Source organism: Pleurodeles waltl, chromosome 3_1, assembly GCF_031143425.1.
Source record: "Pleurodeles waltl isolate 20211129_DDA chromosome 3_1, aPleWal1.hap1.20221129, whole genome shotgun sequence".
In the NCBI taxonomy this organism is placed as follows: domain Eukaryota; kingdom Metazoa; phylum Chordata; class Amphibia; order Caudata; family Salamandridae; genus Pleurodeles; species Pleurodeles waltl.
Genome location: NC_090440.1, coordinates 414,079,820 through 414,098,462, shown reverse-complemented (window position 1 = coordinate 414,098,462; position 18,643 = coordinate 414,079,820). Strand labels below are relative to the sequence as shown.

Here is an 18,643-nt window from a genome sequence, read left to right as displayed (position 1 = left end):
GGGCTTTACTCCACCTCGGAAATGTCTACCCGGGCGCGCACGCCCTCTTGGATAATGTTGCAGTTGTAAATCAGACTCTTGACATTTGTGATGTAATTCAACTGTTGGAGTAAGAGGTGATAAAAGAGGCTTCAGCAAATGGGCAAAATAAGGAGTTTAAAGATGCTGTTTATTGTTAATACTTATTTGAAACTGATTTTCAAAACTCAGGAGAATCATATTTTTTGTAGCTTGCGGCTTAAGATTGTTTTAAAGGCCTGCAACTAAGTAATGGAAACGTGTTCCACCCTTGCCCAGCATCATCTTTCCCCATCGCCTTTCCACCTTTCCTCACACTATATATTTGACACTTAATATTTGCTAACTTTTAAAATCTGAAAACAGTAACGTTTCAGTGACGGCTGGTAATTTTAGGAGGGGGGGCGGGAGCCCACTCACACTTACTCATTCACACACGTATGAACACACATCCATTCACAACACTCCTCAACATTCAAACATAAACGCACGCACCAAACATTCATTTAAGAAACACACTAACTTCAGCTCTGAGGTCCTTAGGTCAGCCAGAGAGGGAAGGAAGCAGTCCCAACTTCATCACAGAGTGGGATGGGGGTCAGTGAGACTTCTGACCCCTCCCCACTCTATGAAGAGGTGTCACTGATTGACACTCACCCTTGGCGCTTCAGGGCTTAAATCTGAAGCACCAAGGTCGAATTCAATGGGTGACGCTTCCCCTCGCCACCGAGGGGAAGGGCCTCAAGGCACCTTTGCTGAGCTGAAGAGGTCACGCCCATAGGAGCTGTGACCTCAGCCCAGCAAAATCCACCTCAGGCAGCCAGGAGTTTGCACATATCGCACCTTTGCTCAGCCTGACAGACACTCTTCATGAGGGGCAAAAGGTACAGGGGCAGGCCCCTCCGCCCTAAAGGAAGGGCTGCGGCTGTAACGTTTGTTAAACAAATATTTTGTAGTCCTCCTCTGTAATGCATAGAGGCAGATTTTTTATGAGACGTATTATCCTGTTTGAGGTCAAGCCCTCCCAAAAAAACTGTGCTACGACGTCTAGTTTTTCTGTTGCATCCCTCATTTCATTTGTCAGTACTATTTTATTTTGTCTGAACGAACATGACTTCAAAATCGTTTTTTATTGTGAACAAAATGTTACGAAATTACAATAATACTGTATAAATATATTTATTCAGTGACAGCTGCCACACACCAGGGGTTGTGGGGCGGGACGTGATAACAAGAAAGAAAGAAAACATGCTTACCTGTGCGGGAGAGGTGGTCGTCTCCCCTCCGCCCTCTTCCCCGCTGCACACAGGCGCCCAGCCAGTCACGACACTGCTGTCACAAGCATGACAGTAGTGTCATGATTGGTCTGAGCGGCCTGCCTCGTCACTCAGTCTGGGATCCTGGGCATGTTCTCCACTCAGCTGTGCCCTACAGCCGGGTAGAGAACATGCAAAGTGCGCATGTCTGTTTGGCCGGCCGAACATGTGGTGCCCATAGCCCACTCCGGCCCCTCCCTCCAGCCCCACCTCGCCCCTTCTCCCAGGAAAAATTAAAAAATTATAATGTAGCGTTACTATCATTTTATTTTTTCTTTCCCCACAATCTAGTGAGGCGGAGGAGCCGCCCCTGATTCATTGCATATTGGCAATGTGTCTGTAGGTGTACCTTAACACAGAAGAAATTACCAATGCCACATCCTTCAGAATATCTGCAGAGAAGGGTGCCATGTCAACAGTCAGGTCGCAGCTCGGACTGCGCAGGCAACCAGGAATATGTCAGCAGGCAAACTCTGTGTGTGAGTTATGGGGATGCATGCCCCCTAGTGCATAGCCAGAATGGGGAAGCTTTGTTCTCTGTCATGGCGACTAGATATTTCAGGTACACTAGGAACATAATTGTGCGTATTGCAAACTCTTCAGAACAGGGGCAGTGAAAGATAGAGTGATGCCTCTGTGGGTTTATCAGGTAAGACTACAGGCACACAGGTTGCAGAAAATCGGCAGGGGAGGTTTTCACAGAGTGGGTTACCGGCTGGACAGCAGGAAGCAAAATTCCTAGTTTGGAACACTGCAACATGATTTTAAAAGGGCTGGGGACAGGATAGTTCATGGTTCCCTCCATGCACTACCTCATTGGCTGCTTGGAAATTGGGATACCTGCATCCACCATGATGCCAATCTACTAGCACTTTTCCAAAGTAGGTGGGCTACCCCAGGATGGGAGACCTATGTAAGTGGACTTATGAGCCTCTTAGAAGGCAGGCCACAAACTGTGAGTGTACAGAGCCTGATTTCCCTTCACTCTTTCGCAAAACTACTGATATACCATAAGGGGGCAGAGAACCAGAACCTTAGAGCGTACAGAGGCTGATTTTCCTTCTCTCTTCCTCCAGGACTTGTTTGAGTTCAGTGTCCCTTGTGAAGAGGAGATGCGGGAAATAGAACCATCAGAGAATACCATTTGCCCCATGCGTGGGATACAGGATATGAACTTTGACCTTGATGGGGCTATACCTGCGGTCCAAGCATGATCTAATCATCTGATATGACCTCTGCATTTACATTAAAAGAAATATACCTCAAAACCTGTTGAATGTTGTGTTTATGGTAATGATTAACATAATTCCTTATACATGACTACGTTAAATGTTAATTATAACATCAAACAAGGCTATCTGGTAATGCATCCAAATACTTTCTATATGGTTGGGTCCGAGAAAAAAAAACTATACATTACATTGGAGAGTTAAAATTTAACTTGAGCATTTGTAGACCGAAAACATCTCCCATTGTAGTTTCTGTAGCCCTCTAAAACGGGCTCTTAGAAACACTTTAAATTGCGGTTCAGCTCATGTTGCGGTATTTTTTGTACTTGAAAGTATGTTGCCTTTTTTACATATTGAAAAGGATTTACTCCTCATTTAAGCATTTATAACAACTGACGTCCAAGGTTAAGAGAGCACCAATTGCCACCATCTATGGCCCCAGTAGCTGAGGTGGGAAGGCGTATTCATTGGAGTTTAAAAAGAATCAAACATAGATGCTTAATTGCTTTTCCTGGCACCCTAAAGTGTCTTCTTTTACCCGGGGCCATTATAAGCACTAGACACAATCCTTAAACAGATAGGATATCCATATCAATTTATTATACGTTTATCAACACTTTTCTTCTTAGTCACAGTTTCATTCCGATTCTCTTTAAACTAGTGGATGAACCTGCCGTTTGAGTGCTGTTGCACTGACTGAGTGTGGCAAACGATAAAACAATGAAAATTCAATTTTAAAAAGAGAACAGAATGATTTACCACAGCAAACAGTAAACACTTATCAACAAGGCCCTCATAAGCAGGTAAACATAATTTTTTTTTTGTGCCAAAAACGTGAGTTTACTCACAAAAGATGGGGCAGTGATCTGCATCTACCTCTCCACTTCTCCACTGCTAGGACACCTACCTCTATTCCCACTGTGGAATCTGTGTTGAAATGCAGGTATCCTATAAATAAGAGTACACTGTTCAAAACTACTCTGACGTCCTGAGAGACCTGGGGTCTCATGAGCAAGAGCCCTCAAGCATCACAATGGATGACTGGCATCATCATCGGGAAATGCTCCTCGCCAGGCCGGCGCTGCAACGCCTGCCGGGCTCCCCGAGGGGGGGCTCTTACGCCGTACTGTTCTAATAGTGAACTAATGTGTCCTACTAATTAAGCGTGAAAGCCTACAGCAGGAGTAGGCAAGGGTTGGAGAGAACAGAATTTTTTGTTCAAATTGGTTATTCATCGCCTCAAAACATCATACCTTTAATCAGTCTAGGGTGGATGAAGACCAAGATTAAAAAATGAGTGAAAGTCACACTAGAGTGTGATGCTCAAATGACTTTCAAAACGACAAACCTAGGGGACCATTGACGCTTCATCAGGACCAAAAATCATAAGATTATATGGGGCGCCGTCTAGAGGGTAGGTCCACAACAAAGGACCTCTGACAAAATTTGTTTATGTGAGTCCTTAGAACGTGCGTCCCAAGGAGCCCGGTCTCAGTTTGGGGATGGGCGACCTGACTTTACCAGTTGACTTCAATGTAAGTGATGGTTTTCAATCCTAAAGTGAGGGTGTTTCAAAACTTTTGTTGTATTTTGGAGAAGAGGTTTAATCTTATGATCTTTGGTCCTGATGAAGCGTCAATGGATCCGGTTGGACCGTAAGGACGCGAAACATGTTGACCTTGGTGTAGAGGTACTAGATCATTTATAGTCCCCTAGGTTTGTCGTTTTGAAAGTCATGTGAGCATCACACTCTAGTGTGACTTTCACTCATTTTTTAATCTTGGTCTTCATCCACCCTAGACTGATTAAAGGTATGATGTTTTGGCGTGATGAATAACCAATTTTAAACATTTTTTCTGTTCTCTCCAACCCTTGCCTACTCCTGCTGTAGGCTTTCACGCTTAATTAGTAGAACACATTAGTTCACTATTAGAACAGTACGGCGTAAGAGCCCCCCTCGGGGAGCCCGGCAGGCGTTGCAGCGACGGCCTGGCGAGGAGCATTTCCTGATGATGATGCCAGTCATCCATTGTGATGCTTGAGGGCTCTTGCTCCTGAGACCCCAGGTCTCCCAGGACGTCAGAGTAGTTTGGAACAGTGTACTCTTATTTATAGGATTACATTTGGTAGACTGTACTCTGGACCATATAACCTCCCGGTCCCTCCAACCCCCCTTTTTGATTTACTTGAAATGCAGGTAGCCAGGTGCACAAGGTGTAAGATGCTGTTGTTTACACTTAGATGTCTTACTCCCAACCGCCATTAGCTAACTCAACCTCTCAGAAATTCAGCCTTCCAAAATGGACCTTTCTCTAGACTAAATGTTTGTAACAGCTTTTGCCATTGAACATCACATCGGCCAACTTTTGCACACGTTTGCCAGATTTGATGGATCATAAACACATTATTTATTTCTGAGGTTCTGTTGAGTGTTTTCTAGACCAGGAAGGGTAATGGGCCAATGGCCTTGTTGGACGAGTCAGTTAAGAAACAGCATTCAATGCCGTAGTATCTTTGGACTAAGGTGTCTGTTAGTTGACTCAAGAGGTTGTTTTCTAGTTGCTGGGGAGATTAAATTCCACATTGTGGTTGCATTTCAGGAGATGACTGAAGCTTCTAGCAGGAGGTTGTCTGAGCTTCACTAAGAGCAGGTTGCCATAGAAATTATCAGTCTGTATGATAGGTATTAGGGGAATCAAGAATACAAGCATGTATGCAGTCTGCATGCCACCTTGAATATGTGTTTTGTGTTGATGGAGACATCTGGATCAGTGTGTTATGATCATACCTTCGAAACCCTAAAATTAACCTTATAGCTCCATAGAGGGAAGCATTAATTGCAAACAGATGGAGTTATGGATGCCAGAGAGCAGCTCCCATAGTCTATCCTACAGAGCAATAGGGATGGAATCACTGATTTGAAGTTGTTCTCATGGATAAAAGGTTTGACGTCACTAGGTAGTCTAAAATGATATTATGCTCCTTTGGAAAAGAAAAAAAATGGGTCTGAAGATTAACATTTTTGTGTAGCATGTAGCCCAACGAATTAATACATTCAGGTGTTATAGGTTTACAGTCCAGTATGTTGGAATTGTCTCCCAGGTTTGACCAATAATTGAAAATTGTGCAGGGGAAAATAGGATGACCTTTCTGTAGGGTTCAGCTTCAGATATTGTACTGAAATCTAAGACTGGATATAGAGAATCTTGACAGAATGAGTAGTGTCTTTTGGAAGAAAACATTCATATATAGCCGAGTGTCATCTGCAGTGATAGGCAATATTGTCGAGTGTCAGACTGCCGCTAGTTGTTCCAGGTATAGGTTAAAATGCATCAGGATAGCATGGATCCCTAGGAACCCCTTGGAGAAGAGAGGATGTGTTGGAAATGAACACATATTTTTCCAGTTTTTTTTGTAATCTGAAGCAAACTATTTGAGAACTTTCCCCTTCATTCCCATTTGTTCCTCCTGTGTCTCTAGGGCAGAGTGGTGGCTGACTGTGTCAATTACTTCTGACAGGCCAAGCAGTAGTAGAAGACAGAAGTTCCCTTTGTCAAGCATGCATGGTGTGTCGTCGGCTATCTGAAGGACTGCAATTTCTTGTGCTACACACCTGTCTGAAGCCTGATTGGAAGTCATTCAACAGATCATTATCCACAATAAATGTTTTAGTTGCACACAACTTTGCTGTGTTTTGTCAAGTAAAGGGGGGTTGGAAATTGGACAGAAATTGTTCAGATTTTCTGAATCAGCTCCTGATTTATTTGTATTTATTTATTTGTTTATTTATCTGTTTTTTTAAGGTGGTGACACCTATCCAATATTTAGACAGCCTGGCATTTCTCCCAGGGTCAAAGAGGCATTGATTATGCTGATCCATAATGGGGCATGGGATAGGCTAATACCCTGAAGGACGATGGTGGATAGAGTGATAAGGAAGTGGGTGGAGAGTTTATTATTCACAATAATACAGTATGCACGAGCTCAGGTTGGATGAATTCCTCGAAAGATAGCCAGATGCATGAAGATTTCTGAGATATTGCATCTTTTAGTGTGTTGTTTACCATTGGATGAGGGAGAGTTCTATGTTTTTTAGTGTTTCTTCAGGGACTGGAGATTTTATTTTTTACATTTGTTGTTTGAAGGGTCAGGTATAGGTTGGACAGGTGGTTATGTTTCGTTTTACAATTCAAATAATTTACTCGGATGATTTTTTCTAAAACAGTTTCTTGTCAGAAGACCACTGATTTGTTAGCCAGTTTGCAACTTTTCCAGATTCATGTGTGATGCGTTTTGCTTTCTTATGCAAAGGTAGACTGTGAGGGATCTACTCTCCTTGTTCCTCTCCTAAGAGAACCACTTGTTGGTTGTCTCGATTTTAAGGGGATAGCTTCAGTTAGGAAGTGCCATTTTGTCAATGATCTATGATATCGGTTGTAGCAGGGCCTAAGGCTGTTTGTCTCCGGTTCCATTGGGATCCTGCTTAGTTTGAAGAAGTGCAGTTTCAGCACATATGTAGTCTCTCTTCCATTGTTTGGGCCAAGTTGGTTGTCCAACCATAACCGTTTTGGAGAGGATGAGAGAGACTGGAAAGGGGTGACTGCAAGTCTACTCAACTGGGACACGAGTTTCAATCTTTAGGATGCCTTCCTTGACAATTGTCAGATGAAATGTTGCACCTTACCCAAATATAACCTTTTCCAAAACATGCATAAGGTTTTTTATCTAATCCAGCAAATAGCCAGACAGGTGAGTAGGAAAAATATGCAAGGTTGATATCTACAAATATAGGAATGCTAACCTATAAAATATTGACAATGTTAGAGAGTCTATGTATTCAGTAAAGTGTTAAGTATGCAAAATGTTGCATACTTACAATCAGTGAAAATCGTGATTTCTAAAGTTGATAAAGGATGCTTCTAACTTGAAAACATTCCAGACGTATGAGTATCAGTTTTCGTACTTGCAATCTTCCACTGTACCACGTGTAGCCCGCAACTATAGATTCCCTATTGAACAAGACGTTAGTAATCAATTTCTTAATAGCACAACTTCTCTGCACCAGATCACTGGCATACCTATTGTAAGAGACGTAAAGAAACTTCAATAGGTTGCACAGTTTAAAACAATCTTCACAGACTCGAAATAGTTGAAATATACAAGACGTATCCTTTCCAATATAAATAATGTGTTTTTTGGCGCTTTCAGTTCTAGAATTTAGAGCAGATGAGATGGCAACGGTTTCTCTTTACAATTTTTTTCCAGCAACCGAAAGTGAAGGTATCTACAGCTGTCTTGTCCAGCAGCATGTATCCTACACTGGCATATTTTGTGAGCTTTTTTAGTACTCTAGTTCTGTTCTAGTAATTGGTATTGAAACAAGGCACAATGATACTGTAGTTTGTTAATGTAAAGCGCCTTGTCTCAGTTTCTGGCTCAGAATACACCCGCTAATGTGACCTCGTTAACAATATTATAATGGCATGTCCATCTTAAATGAAAAAGTGCTCTCTTTTCCATTTAACCACGTTAAAAGGGAAATAGAGCACTAATAGTTGCAATGATAACAAGTCATTTTTGTCAAACTAGGAATAGGTCTTCAATTGTACTCACTTAAAGGGATGGACCAAACCCCTCCTTCATAAATAAGAAGATTAAGGGGCATATTTAACCACTTCGCTGCCAGGCCTTTTCCCCTCAGATGCTAGGCCTTTTTTAGGCTCTTTGGGGCAGTTCGCGCTTAGGCCCTCAACTTTTTGTCCACACAAGCTACCCACGCCAAGTGTGCGTCCTTTTTTTCCAACATCCTAGGGATTCTAGAGGTACCCAGAGTTTGTGGGTTCCCCTGAAGGAGACCAAGAAATTAGTCAAAATATAGCGAAAATCTCGTTTTAAAAAAAAAAAAAGGGAAAAAATGGCTGCAGAAGAAGGCTCATGGTGTTTTTTCCCTGAAAATTGCATCAACAAAGGGTTTGCGGTGCTAAAATCTCCATCTTCCCAGCTTTCAGGAACAGGCAGACTTGAATCATAAAACCACATTTCTCAACACAATTATGGCATTTTACTGGGACATACCCCATTTTTACTATTTTTTGTGCTTTTAGTCTCCTTCCAGTTAGTGACAGAAATGGGTGTGAAACCAATGCTGGATCCCAAAAAGCTAAACATTTCTGAAAAGTAGCCAAAATTAAGAATTCAGCAAGGGGTAATTTGTGTAGATCCTACAAGGTTTCCTACAGAAAATAACAGCTGAAATAAAAAATAAATTGAAATTGAGGTGAAAAAACAAACAGCCATTTTTCTCCATGTTTTATTCTGTAACTTTTTCCTGAGATGTCTTTTAAAGCAATCTACCATAACGTCTGCTGGACTCTTCTGTTTGCGGGGATATATAGTGCTTGTAGGTTCATCAAGAACCCTAGGTACCCAGCGCCAATAAATGAGCTGCACCTTGCAATGGGTTTTCATTGTATACGGGTGTACAGCAATTCATATGCTGAAATAAAAAGAGTGAAAAATAGGTATCAAGAAAACCTTTGTATTTCCAAAATAGGCAGAAGATAAGGTGTTGAGAATGAGTGGTTATTTGCACATCTTTGAATACCGGAGTCCCCATACTAGCATGTGAATTACAGGGCATTTCTCAAATAGGCATCTTTTTTACACTCTGTCTTACATTTGGAAGGAAAAAATGTAGAGAAAAAAAAAAAGCGCAATAACACTTGTTTTGCTATTCTGTGTTCCCCCCAAGTCTTCCGATAAAAATGGTACCTCACTTGCGTGGGTAGGCCTAATGCTCGCGACAAGAAACACAGCATGGGCACATCACATTTTTACATTGAAATCTGACGTGTTTTTTGCAAAGTCCCTAGCTGTAGATGTTGGCCTCTAGCTCAGCCGGCACCAAGGGAAACCTACCAAACCTGTGCATTTTTTTAAAACTAGACACCTAGGGGAATCCAAGATGGGGTGACTTGTGGGGCTCTCACCAGGTTCTGTTACCCAGAATCCTTTGCAAACCTCAAAATGTGGCCCAAAAAACACTTTTTCCTCACATTTTAGTGACAGAAAGTTCTGGAATGTGAGAGGAGCCACAATTTTCCTTCCACTTAGCGTTCCCCCCATGTCTCCCAACACAAATGGTACCTCACTTGTGTGGGTAGGCCTAGTGCCCACGAAAGGAAATGCCCCAAAACACTATGTGGACACATGAAAATTATCAAATTCAAAACTGCCTGTTTTTGTGTGTGTGGTGGTGGGGGGGGGGGGGGGGGGGGGGGGGCACCTGCATTTTTGGTCCTGGGCTCAGCAGCCATTCACGGAAACCTACCAAACCCAGACATTTCTGAAAACTAGACACCTCGGGTAGTCCAAGGAGGTGTGACTTGCGTGGACCCCACAGTGTTTTCTTACCCAGAATCCTCAGCAAACCTCAAATGTAGCTGAAAATCACATTTCCCTACATTTCTGTGTGGGATCACCTCACTGGGACAATTTTCCTACCACCCAACATTCCTCTCAGCCTCCTGGTACCCCACTTGTGTAGGTGGGCCAAGTGCCTGTGACAGGGAAGAGCCAAAAACATGTCGAAATTAAGGGGGAACCAAAGCGGGTCCAAAAGGGCAGTTTGAAAAAAAAACATTTTTAGGCTGACAAGTGGGGAACAATATTTATTGGTACAGATGAGACAATGCTGGGTGGTAGGAATTTTGTGGATTCCTGCAGATTCCGCAAGGTTCCATCACAAAAATGTGGAAAAAATGTGTGATTTCCATCAAAGTTGGAGGTTTGCAGGGCATTGTGGGTAAGAAAATGGTACAGGGTGCATGTGGACTCACCCAGATGTTTAGTTTTTAGATGTGTCTAGGTCTTGTAGATTTTTCTACATTACAGCGTCACAAAGTACAAAAAGTGCAGCCCTCACCATTCCAAGTGGGACGATTTTGAGAGTTAGCCAAGCTCTTCTTGGCCCAAATGTAAAACCAAAACCCAAAATAATCAAATGCCCTCTTGCTTGCCATGGGACAAGATGTTTTAGTGTGCGGGGGGAGAGCTGAAAGACTGATACCCCCTTCAGTTGCGGTGGGGGCACACCCATGCCCATTCTGATTGGTAGCCACCACCACACTATTTTCTTTTTAATTCCCTGGCATCTAGTAGACTTTCTGCCCCCTCTGGGGTGTGGATCGGGGGTAATTGCCCCATCTGCCCACTGGTGGGCAGAACAACTTTGGTCCCATTTATTTGGCAATACCCGCACCCTCTTATTTTGAAAATAAAATCTTCTGTGGTCTCTGGTAGGCTTTCTGCCCCCCTTGGGGGCGGATGGGCCTTCCAAAAATAGGCCGATATGCCCCCTAGGGGGGCAGATATGGCCAGCAGTAATGTGACCCCATGCGGAGCAACCCTTGCCCAAGGGGCTGCCCCCCCAAACAAAACACACACACAAACACACACATACACACACACCAATACCTGGTGCCTAAGTGGTATCTGCTCCCCCCCCCCAGGGCAGATCGGCGTAATAGAAATAGGGCCGATCTGCCCCCAAGGGGAGCAGAAATGGGCTGAAATAAATCCCCCCCCCCCCAGGGGATTGACCCTTGCATAAGGGATCGCTCCCCTTGCAAGAAATTGACGCAAACAAATAAAAATCCCCGGTGCCTAGTGGTTTCTGCCCCCCTTGGGGGCAGATCGGCCTAATAAAAATAGGCAGAAATGGCCTAAAATAAATTTGCGCCTCAGGGGAATGACCCTTGCCTAAGGGGTCTCTCCCCTTGCGTGAAATTGACGCAAACAAATAAAAATCTCGGGTGTCTAGTGGTTTCGGCCTAATAAAAATAGGGGGGCAGAAATGGGCTAAATACAATTTGCCCCCCAGGGGAGTGACCCTTGCCTAAGGGGTCGCTCCCCATATATAAAAAAATATAGTAAACAAAAAAAATATATATTTCCCTGGTGTCTAGTGGGCATTTCTGCTGCCCGATCAGCGTTGGAAGCTGAGCTCCCAGCGCAGGGGCAGGCCTCTGATGATGTCAGCGGGCGATCGTGCGCTGACATCTTCAGACGCCACAGGAGGTTCGGGGGGCGGGGTGAAAGGGGAAGCGATTCCCCTTCCATCCCTGCCCAGGGGAGGGGGGCCCCAGGCCCCCCGAGGCAGCGCAAGCGCTACCCTCAAGGGCCCCTACTTGGATGTAATGGTTACGTCCTGGGCACCCGAGCGGTACTGCCCAGGACGTAACCGTTGCGTCCAAGGCACCCAGGATGCTAATCCTGCAAATCGCCGTACTAGGATAAAAAATTCTGGCACTAGTCCTCTAACTACCGCCATGGTGCACCTTAGAATTGTTGAATAGACACCATGGGCCGGATTAGTGAAGTGTCTTAACGGTGCAACTGGCGTTTACCAGCATTTTATTCTCCTGGGGAGCTTTTCTGTATCACAGAAGGCGTTCAAGATGTTGGCACAGCCTCTTCTCTATTATGTCGGTGCACATTTTGCACAATTTATAGACATTATAAAAGGACCATCCTTTAAAATGCATAGGGTGTGGCACCCTTTGACTGAGGGAATTCCTTTTACCTGTCCACCGGCACATGATGCAAGTGTTCAGGAAAATAAGGTCCTGGGAAGTACATCAGCTGTGCATAACATTTGGATGGGGAACATGGACGCAGTGGAGCCACTGATGCATGCAGAGGTGCTGATGATACATACAGTGGGCCGCAGGATGGTTGCATGGCTATGGTGGCATGGATGGTTGCATGCCCTACCAAATCTGTTGGTGAGCACCCTGGGGTAACACCCTGGTGTCAACGGGCTAAACTGTAAAGTTTTGTAGGCTGTGTATTTAATGATGAGGAATAACACCAAGCGCTTGAATACCCTAAATAGGTGCCCCTGAAAAGCCAGCTTTAGGTCTATCCAGTTTATTATTACACAAAACATGCCACACCCCATACAAGTTAGGGAATTTATACCCAAGCCCCCCAGCAGCCTGCCATGGGTGTATTTATGAACCCTCTAAGTTCCAACAAATGTTATGGAGCTGCCCTACCTTGCTTTCTTTTTGGAATATGGTGATCACTGAAAAAGGCAGCAGCAAAGGGAGAACAGATACAGGGAGTGTGGAGGGCTGTATGCTTGGGATACAAGCACAACCTAAGAAAAATTAGGTAGCTACAAAGTTTGCAGATGTAGCAATGATATTAGCCAAGAGGGCTGTTACACTGAGATGGAAAGCACCTGGGCCCCCCCGGTTAGATACTCGGAGTAGAGAAGTACTATTTTGGGCAAAGGTTGAAAGTAGAGCACTCAGAGGAGAAGAAAGAAGGGGATTGCGCAACCCCCCCTTGCATTGCAGTAGGAGGAGATGACCCATGCCTTGAAGGAAAATAGAGGTAATGATTGTAAGCGTCCTTAAATTTAAGGAAAACCATAAGCTGATGTGATTCTAAGATAGTCATGTGTAGCCCACACATGCTCAACAGAAGTAAAGGGTAGATAGGGGAGAATAATATAATGATGTATCTAAATGGAAATTACCACATTCCAGGGAACAGACGGAAGGAGACCACACCTTCGAAACTCCACACCCAATGCACACTTGTTTATATACGTGTGATACAATATATCTCTCTCCAGGGGTAAGATGTTCGAGAGGAGGAGTTGAAATATATAGCTGTTATATATACGTTTACATGATATGGCACGTACTATGAAATGACAAAGGCTGCCTCCTAATAGTCATACCATTAACTAGCCCTAGGTTTGTACCATAATATAGCTGTATAACTAATTGTATGACTATGTAACAAACTGGGTCTGAGGGGTGCTCATCTTGTCCTCCAGAAGAACTTCAGTTGCGACTTGCAGCATTACAGCAAAGGCTCTTTACCACGCTCTGAAATTTCATTACGAAGCAGCAAGCACCACATGGGTGCTTTTATACACTGCCTACTATACAAACTGGCTGATTGGATTTCAGCATTTGAAAGACTTGGTCATATCTCTTAAAACCATGTACATTGCTCAAGCGGTTTTCAAAGGTGCTCTTAACTGGAATTCTGAGCAAGACCAAAAACGTCATTGTGCATTCTGCATGGGAAACAAACCTATCATTGGGCCATGAACTGTACCTGTAACATTCAAACAAGAGCAGGTTTTATGCAAGGTTTTACATTCCTTGTAGTGTATGACAGGTATAATAAATGAACAATAGAGATCATGTGGTTGTATGATGTAACCACGCATGCCGGAACAACAAATGTCTTAGCAACGCAGTCGGAAGCACGATTGTGTTGTTTCCACGCATGGCTTTACCACGCATGCCTTTACAACGAATTTCGTTGTAAAAGCATGCTAGTAAACTCATGTGTGGAAACGCATGCGAAACGGCATGCATAGTTCTGTCATGCAAAACTACCTTGGCCCCCCCCACCCCTGCCCCATAAAACTTAACTATTCCGACAACCCCACCTGCCTGAGCCCTAAAAATAAGAAAACTATCCCGACCTCCCACCCCCCTCAAAAGTAAACTATCCTAGACCCCCATCCGCCCTGAGCCCTAAAAAAAAACCTACCATGACCACCCAGCCCCTGTCCCTAAAAACGAAACCACCCCGACACCCCCCACCCGCCGTAAGCCCTAAAACCTCCCCGCCTAAAAAGTATACTACAACAACCCCCACCCACCTTAAGTCCTAAAAAAAAAAAGCTATCCCGACTACCGACCACAACCCTAAAAAGTAAATGACAACAACACCCACCCACCCACCCTGAGACCTAAAAAAAATAATACTCCGACCCCCCGCCCCTCAAAACTAAAGTACCCGAACACCCCCTCACCCACCCTAAGCACTATATCCACCCCCACGGCTACAAACTACCCAACAACCCTACCCCAACCCCACTTACCTCACCACGTCCTCTCCCGATCCTTCCTCCTCTTCTCTCCCCCCTCCTCCTGCCCTTCCTTAAACGTTCCCCCACCCCTTTATAAATAAACTACCCCAGCACCCTCACCCTAAGATGCTGGTGCGGTATAACATTAATCAGAGGTCTGGGTTAGCCAGGTAATTTTATAGTACGCTTGTTCATTTTGACTTAATTCATTCTTTAAGTATTATTCTTTATGCCATCAATATAATCTTGTTCAGTAAATTGGTAAAGAAGAAAATATTTCACATTCAAATGTTATCATACGTTTTTATATTCTCTATTATAAAAAATGATTCCTTCTTGTCTTGCTTGTTGCAGACACGGTTTATCCATGATATGTTTCTCTGTCAGGAGAATGAAGGCTTCCTGTCACACCTTCCCTTGTCCTACCTAGTAGGAACGGCTGATCTGGCTAAACAGGCTGTCCCACTTACAGCAGAAAAGTCCCAACGTTTGCTACAGCATAACTTTGCTCCTGGCTTCTTTGGAGGTGTTCCCCCTTCGACAAAATGTGCATTGAGACAGAGTCCACAGCCAAAGAGCCTGGTCTGGACTGGTGGCCAGAATACCGGATTGCTGACAGGAGCCGTTGACGCCACATCATGTGCCAAGTCACTGAAGGATGGAGGTCTAGTTCGATTTTCCAGTGCGCGAGTCAAAGCTGAATCTAGTGAGTACAGATCTTCCTTGGACATTGTGGGTGGAATTCTTCATCTGTGAACTGATAGGTTGGTGCCATAAACATGTTGGTAGAAAATAAATGCATGGAATGTATACAATGAGATTGTAGTCTTTTTCACTGTTCCTCAAAGGTATAACAGTTGGTCTTATGCTGGGGACTGGCCAGAAACTTCCATCCCTTATTGGAATGTGGGTTATTTCCCTAAAAGAATGTACTGAGTATTTAGATACTTAGCACACTGTGGACGCATTACAGATCTGTTAATCGTTTGTTGTGATCTGTCACTAGAGCTTATCTGAATAGAATTTCCTCTTGAGGATGGATTGTTACGGGGGGATAGTTTGGATTCTAGTATTTCATAAATGTATTTTGTGCTTATATTCAGTTAAACCTTTCATTATTTGATCTGAAACGTTCACCCTGGGCCCCTTCCTGTCCTCTGTGTGCCATTTCCTTTTTTCCATCCACTAGTGTGTGTACAGTATTTGTGGACAACATAAGGCTGTCACCCTCCCTCAAAACTGATATTGTATCCCTATGGGTCCAGAGGGATCCAGGAGCAATTTTAAACACCTTATTTATGATTAGATTATATTTGAAAATGAGACTAGTCAAAATATATATCTTTCTTTATGTTGAAGCTCGTATGCAGAGGCTATAATGGAATTAGGTGCTGACCCGCTCACTTGGGGTCATCAGTCATTTATCAGTCCGTTGTCTCAGTTCTGTTTTGAAGTCCCATGAGATACACCATAAAATGGTAAGACATTGAGAAGGTTGTTTAGGAATTAGACGGTCATACCCATATTGAAGAACAGCAATTACAGGTAAGAAGTGTACACTTCTCCATCATGCGGTCTTTATCAACATACATAACTGCTTAAATAGAGTTGCGAGCAGTGTCATCAAGGTCGAATGATGAAAAAGAGGAAAGAGGCAAGACCTGATTCAACATTGTAGGCTACCTGAGAATATATTCTGGTGACTGGATTATTTCTTAACAAAGCAGCAGTTGCTTCTTTTCCTCTGGTAGAGGCAGTACGTCTTCCAGTAAGTGGACAGTTTGTATTCTAATACAATCTATTTGGGTATAGCCTGTTTAGAAACTGGATTCACTGAGTCCAGAATTTCATGTGGGGTAAATAGTTGTCTGATGGATACTTCTAACCATGGATTCCTCCCCTTGTGAATATCTCCAGGTGCCAGACTGGATCAGGAAATTTTGAAAGCAGTTCTCCTGGATGCTGGCACCATGCAACTCTGCATCAACGTCATTCTGCTCCAGAAGTGACTAACAGAACCACACACAAGCACCATTCATCATCGCTGATGTCAGTTCCTTTCTTTCAGATGCAGATCCAGAGCTGTATTCCTATTTTCTTCACTTTTGATGAGATTTTTTTCTGTACTTACAACTTTTTACTGAGTGCAAGGAATGTCACCCCTGAAGACGACAGGGTTCAAGCCATGTAGGTACTTTTTCAAACCGGTATCTGTGACATATCCCCACAAGGTGTGCCTCTCATGCCTGTGTTTGTGACACAACTTTAAGGGTTACAATGTCCGCACCCTAATGAACCTGGACACCATCCAAGATCGAAAGGCAAAGCTCTATGTGTCTAAGTACCGGAAGGCCCAGTGTAGGTTCTGCTCCACTTCAAAGTTGAGAGTACAAACCAGTTCCCGGTCCCAAAAGCGTACCAGGAGCCTACCTTCTATGAGGTTGTAAACCTTGGTTAGCGTTAACAAAAACATAGGAAGTCCAAGAAGGACACTGCCCCTTCCTGCCAGCTTGCCGCTCTTCGGAAAAGGTGCAAGTACCACCCATTGTCTCCCATTATCAGTCTCAATCTCAGGAGCCAAATCCATCAATTGTCCCAGTGCACCCTGAATTTCTAGATTTATAGACGAGCTTGCAGCAAGTCAAAGTCTTTAATAAGACTATGCTATGCATCTTTGGCTCTCTCCTGGTTCCCTCTGGCAGGTCTGCAGGGCCAATAGATCTGCACGGTCCTCCATTTGGATCTCTGGCAGCAAGTTCATCCTCAGTGTCTCCTGGATTTCTCAAATCCATTCAAGGTTCTGTGCTTGCGTTGTACTCAGTGCAGCATCACACCAGCCCCTAATTCATTGATGCCAGCACTGACGCCTCTGGTGCTGAAGGAGAACGTACAACCCATTGTCTGACTCCTAGCTGGCGACAGCTCAACTTCAAGCAAGGCCGTACACAGAACTTGACTTGGTGCAGTCTATTGTAAACCCTTCATACTCAGACACAATTCCATTATCACGTGGCCATGCAGATACTTTGCACCAACTTTTTGGCTTTGACACTGAACAGAGACAGCCTTTTCAAAATGACAGTGGAGAGGATAGGAAAGGAGTTGATTTGCAAGAGGCCAATGGGCTAGACACCTCACCTATTACTGGGCTTGTGCCCCCCAGGACCACCAATGGAGGAGAGTATTTCTTCTTTCCTGCTCTGAGTTTTAACGAAGATCAGGGATGACCGGGCCCAATTCATACTAGAGGCACTGGATTGAGCCAGGAGATTGTGGTACCCAATTTTGGGCCTCAGCATCTGCCCTCCTATCAAGCTTCCACTACGGATGCACTTCGAGTCAAAGCAATAGCGAAATGTCTTATAACAAAGTCAGTGCACTCCACCTCCATTCGTGAAGAATGAACAGTAGCAGTTAAGTTCCTATGATCTCCCTCCCAAAGTTGTTGATGTCACCCTTGTGGTGAAGCATGCTTTCAAATGATCTAAATATCGAGGGCGCCGGAACAAGTTGTGGCATGGTGTGCTACCCAACGATTTGACTGAATGCACGCAAAATTGTTGGATGTGTTGTTGTTTGTTTTGTTTTTGTCCCAGCAAGGCCTTGCTCTGGGCACAGTTAAATGTTACCAATTGTCTCTGTTGGCCTTTTTACAGTTGCTGGACCAGCCATCCCTGTTCAAATCACCAGTTGTGATGCATTTTCTAAAAGGTTTCCAGCATATGTTTCTCCCAGCACCTTTCGTGATGTCACAGTGGGACTTGAATTTTGTCCTCACGTCTCTCATGTGCAAACCTTTTGAGTGCATGCACCGTTACTCGTTACATTTGATTACTTAGAATACAGTCTTCCTAGTGGCGAGCGTGGCCGCGCAACGGATAAGTGAACTTCAGGCCTTATCGGTTCAGCCACCTTACACTGCCTTTTTCCCAGATAAGCTGGTGGTGAGGACCAGAGTAGAATTTCTGGCAAAGGTGCCGACGCCTTTTCACGTCGGTTGCACACCTGGCCTTCTTTGCTCCCCCTCATCACTGAAAAGAGGAAGAGAGACTGCATCTGTTGAACTCCAAGAGAGCACTGTTTTTCCATTGAGTGGACACTCACTGGGGTTCTCAGGGTCGATAAAAGGTAAAGTGGTGAAGATGAGAAACATCTCTCGATGGCTAGTCCTCTAC

At 44.1% G+C, this 18,643-nt stretch overlaps 1 protein-coding gene across 2 annotated transcripts in view; it reads left to right on the top strand.

Moving 5' to 3' along the window:
- Nucleotides 1-18,643, top strand: part of TTLL13 (tubulin tyrosine ligase like 13) — a 309,143-nt gene that overhangs the window by 220,465 nt on the left and 70,035 nt on the right. For both annotated transcript variants that reach the window (XM_069222660.1, XM_069222659.1), the window contains exon 14: nt 14,823-15,174. In XM_069222660.1, coding sequence (XP_069078761.1) covers nt 14,823-15,174 — 352 coding nt within the window. The remainder of the gene's footprint in view (nt 1-14,822; nt 15,175-18,643) is intronic.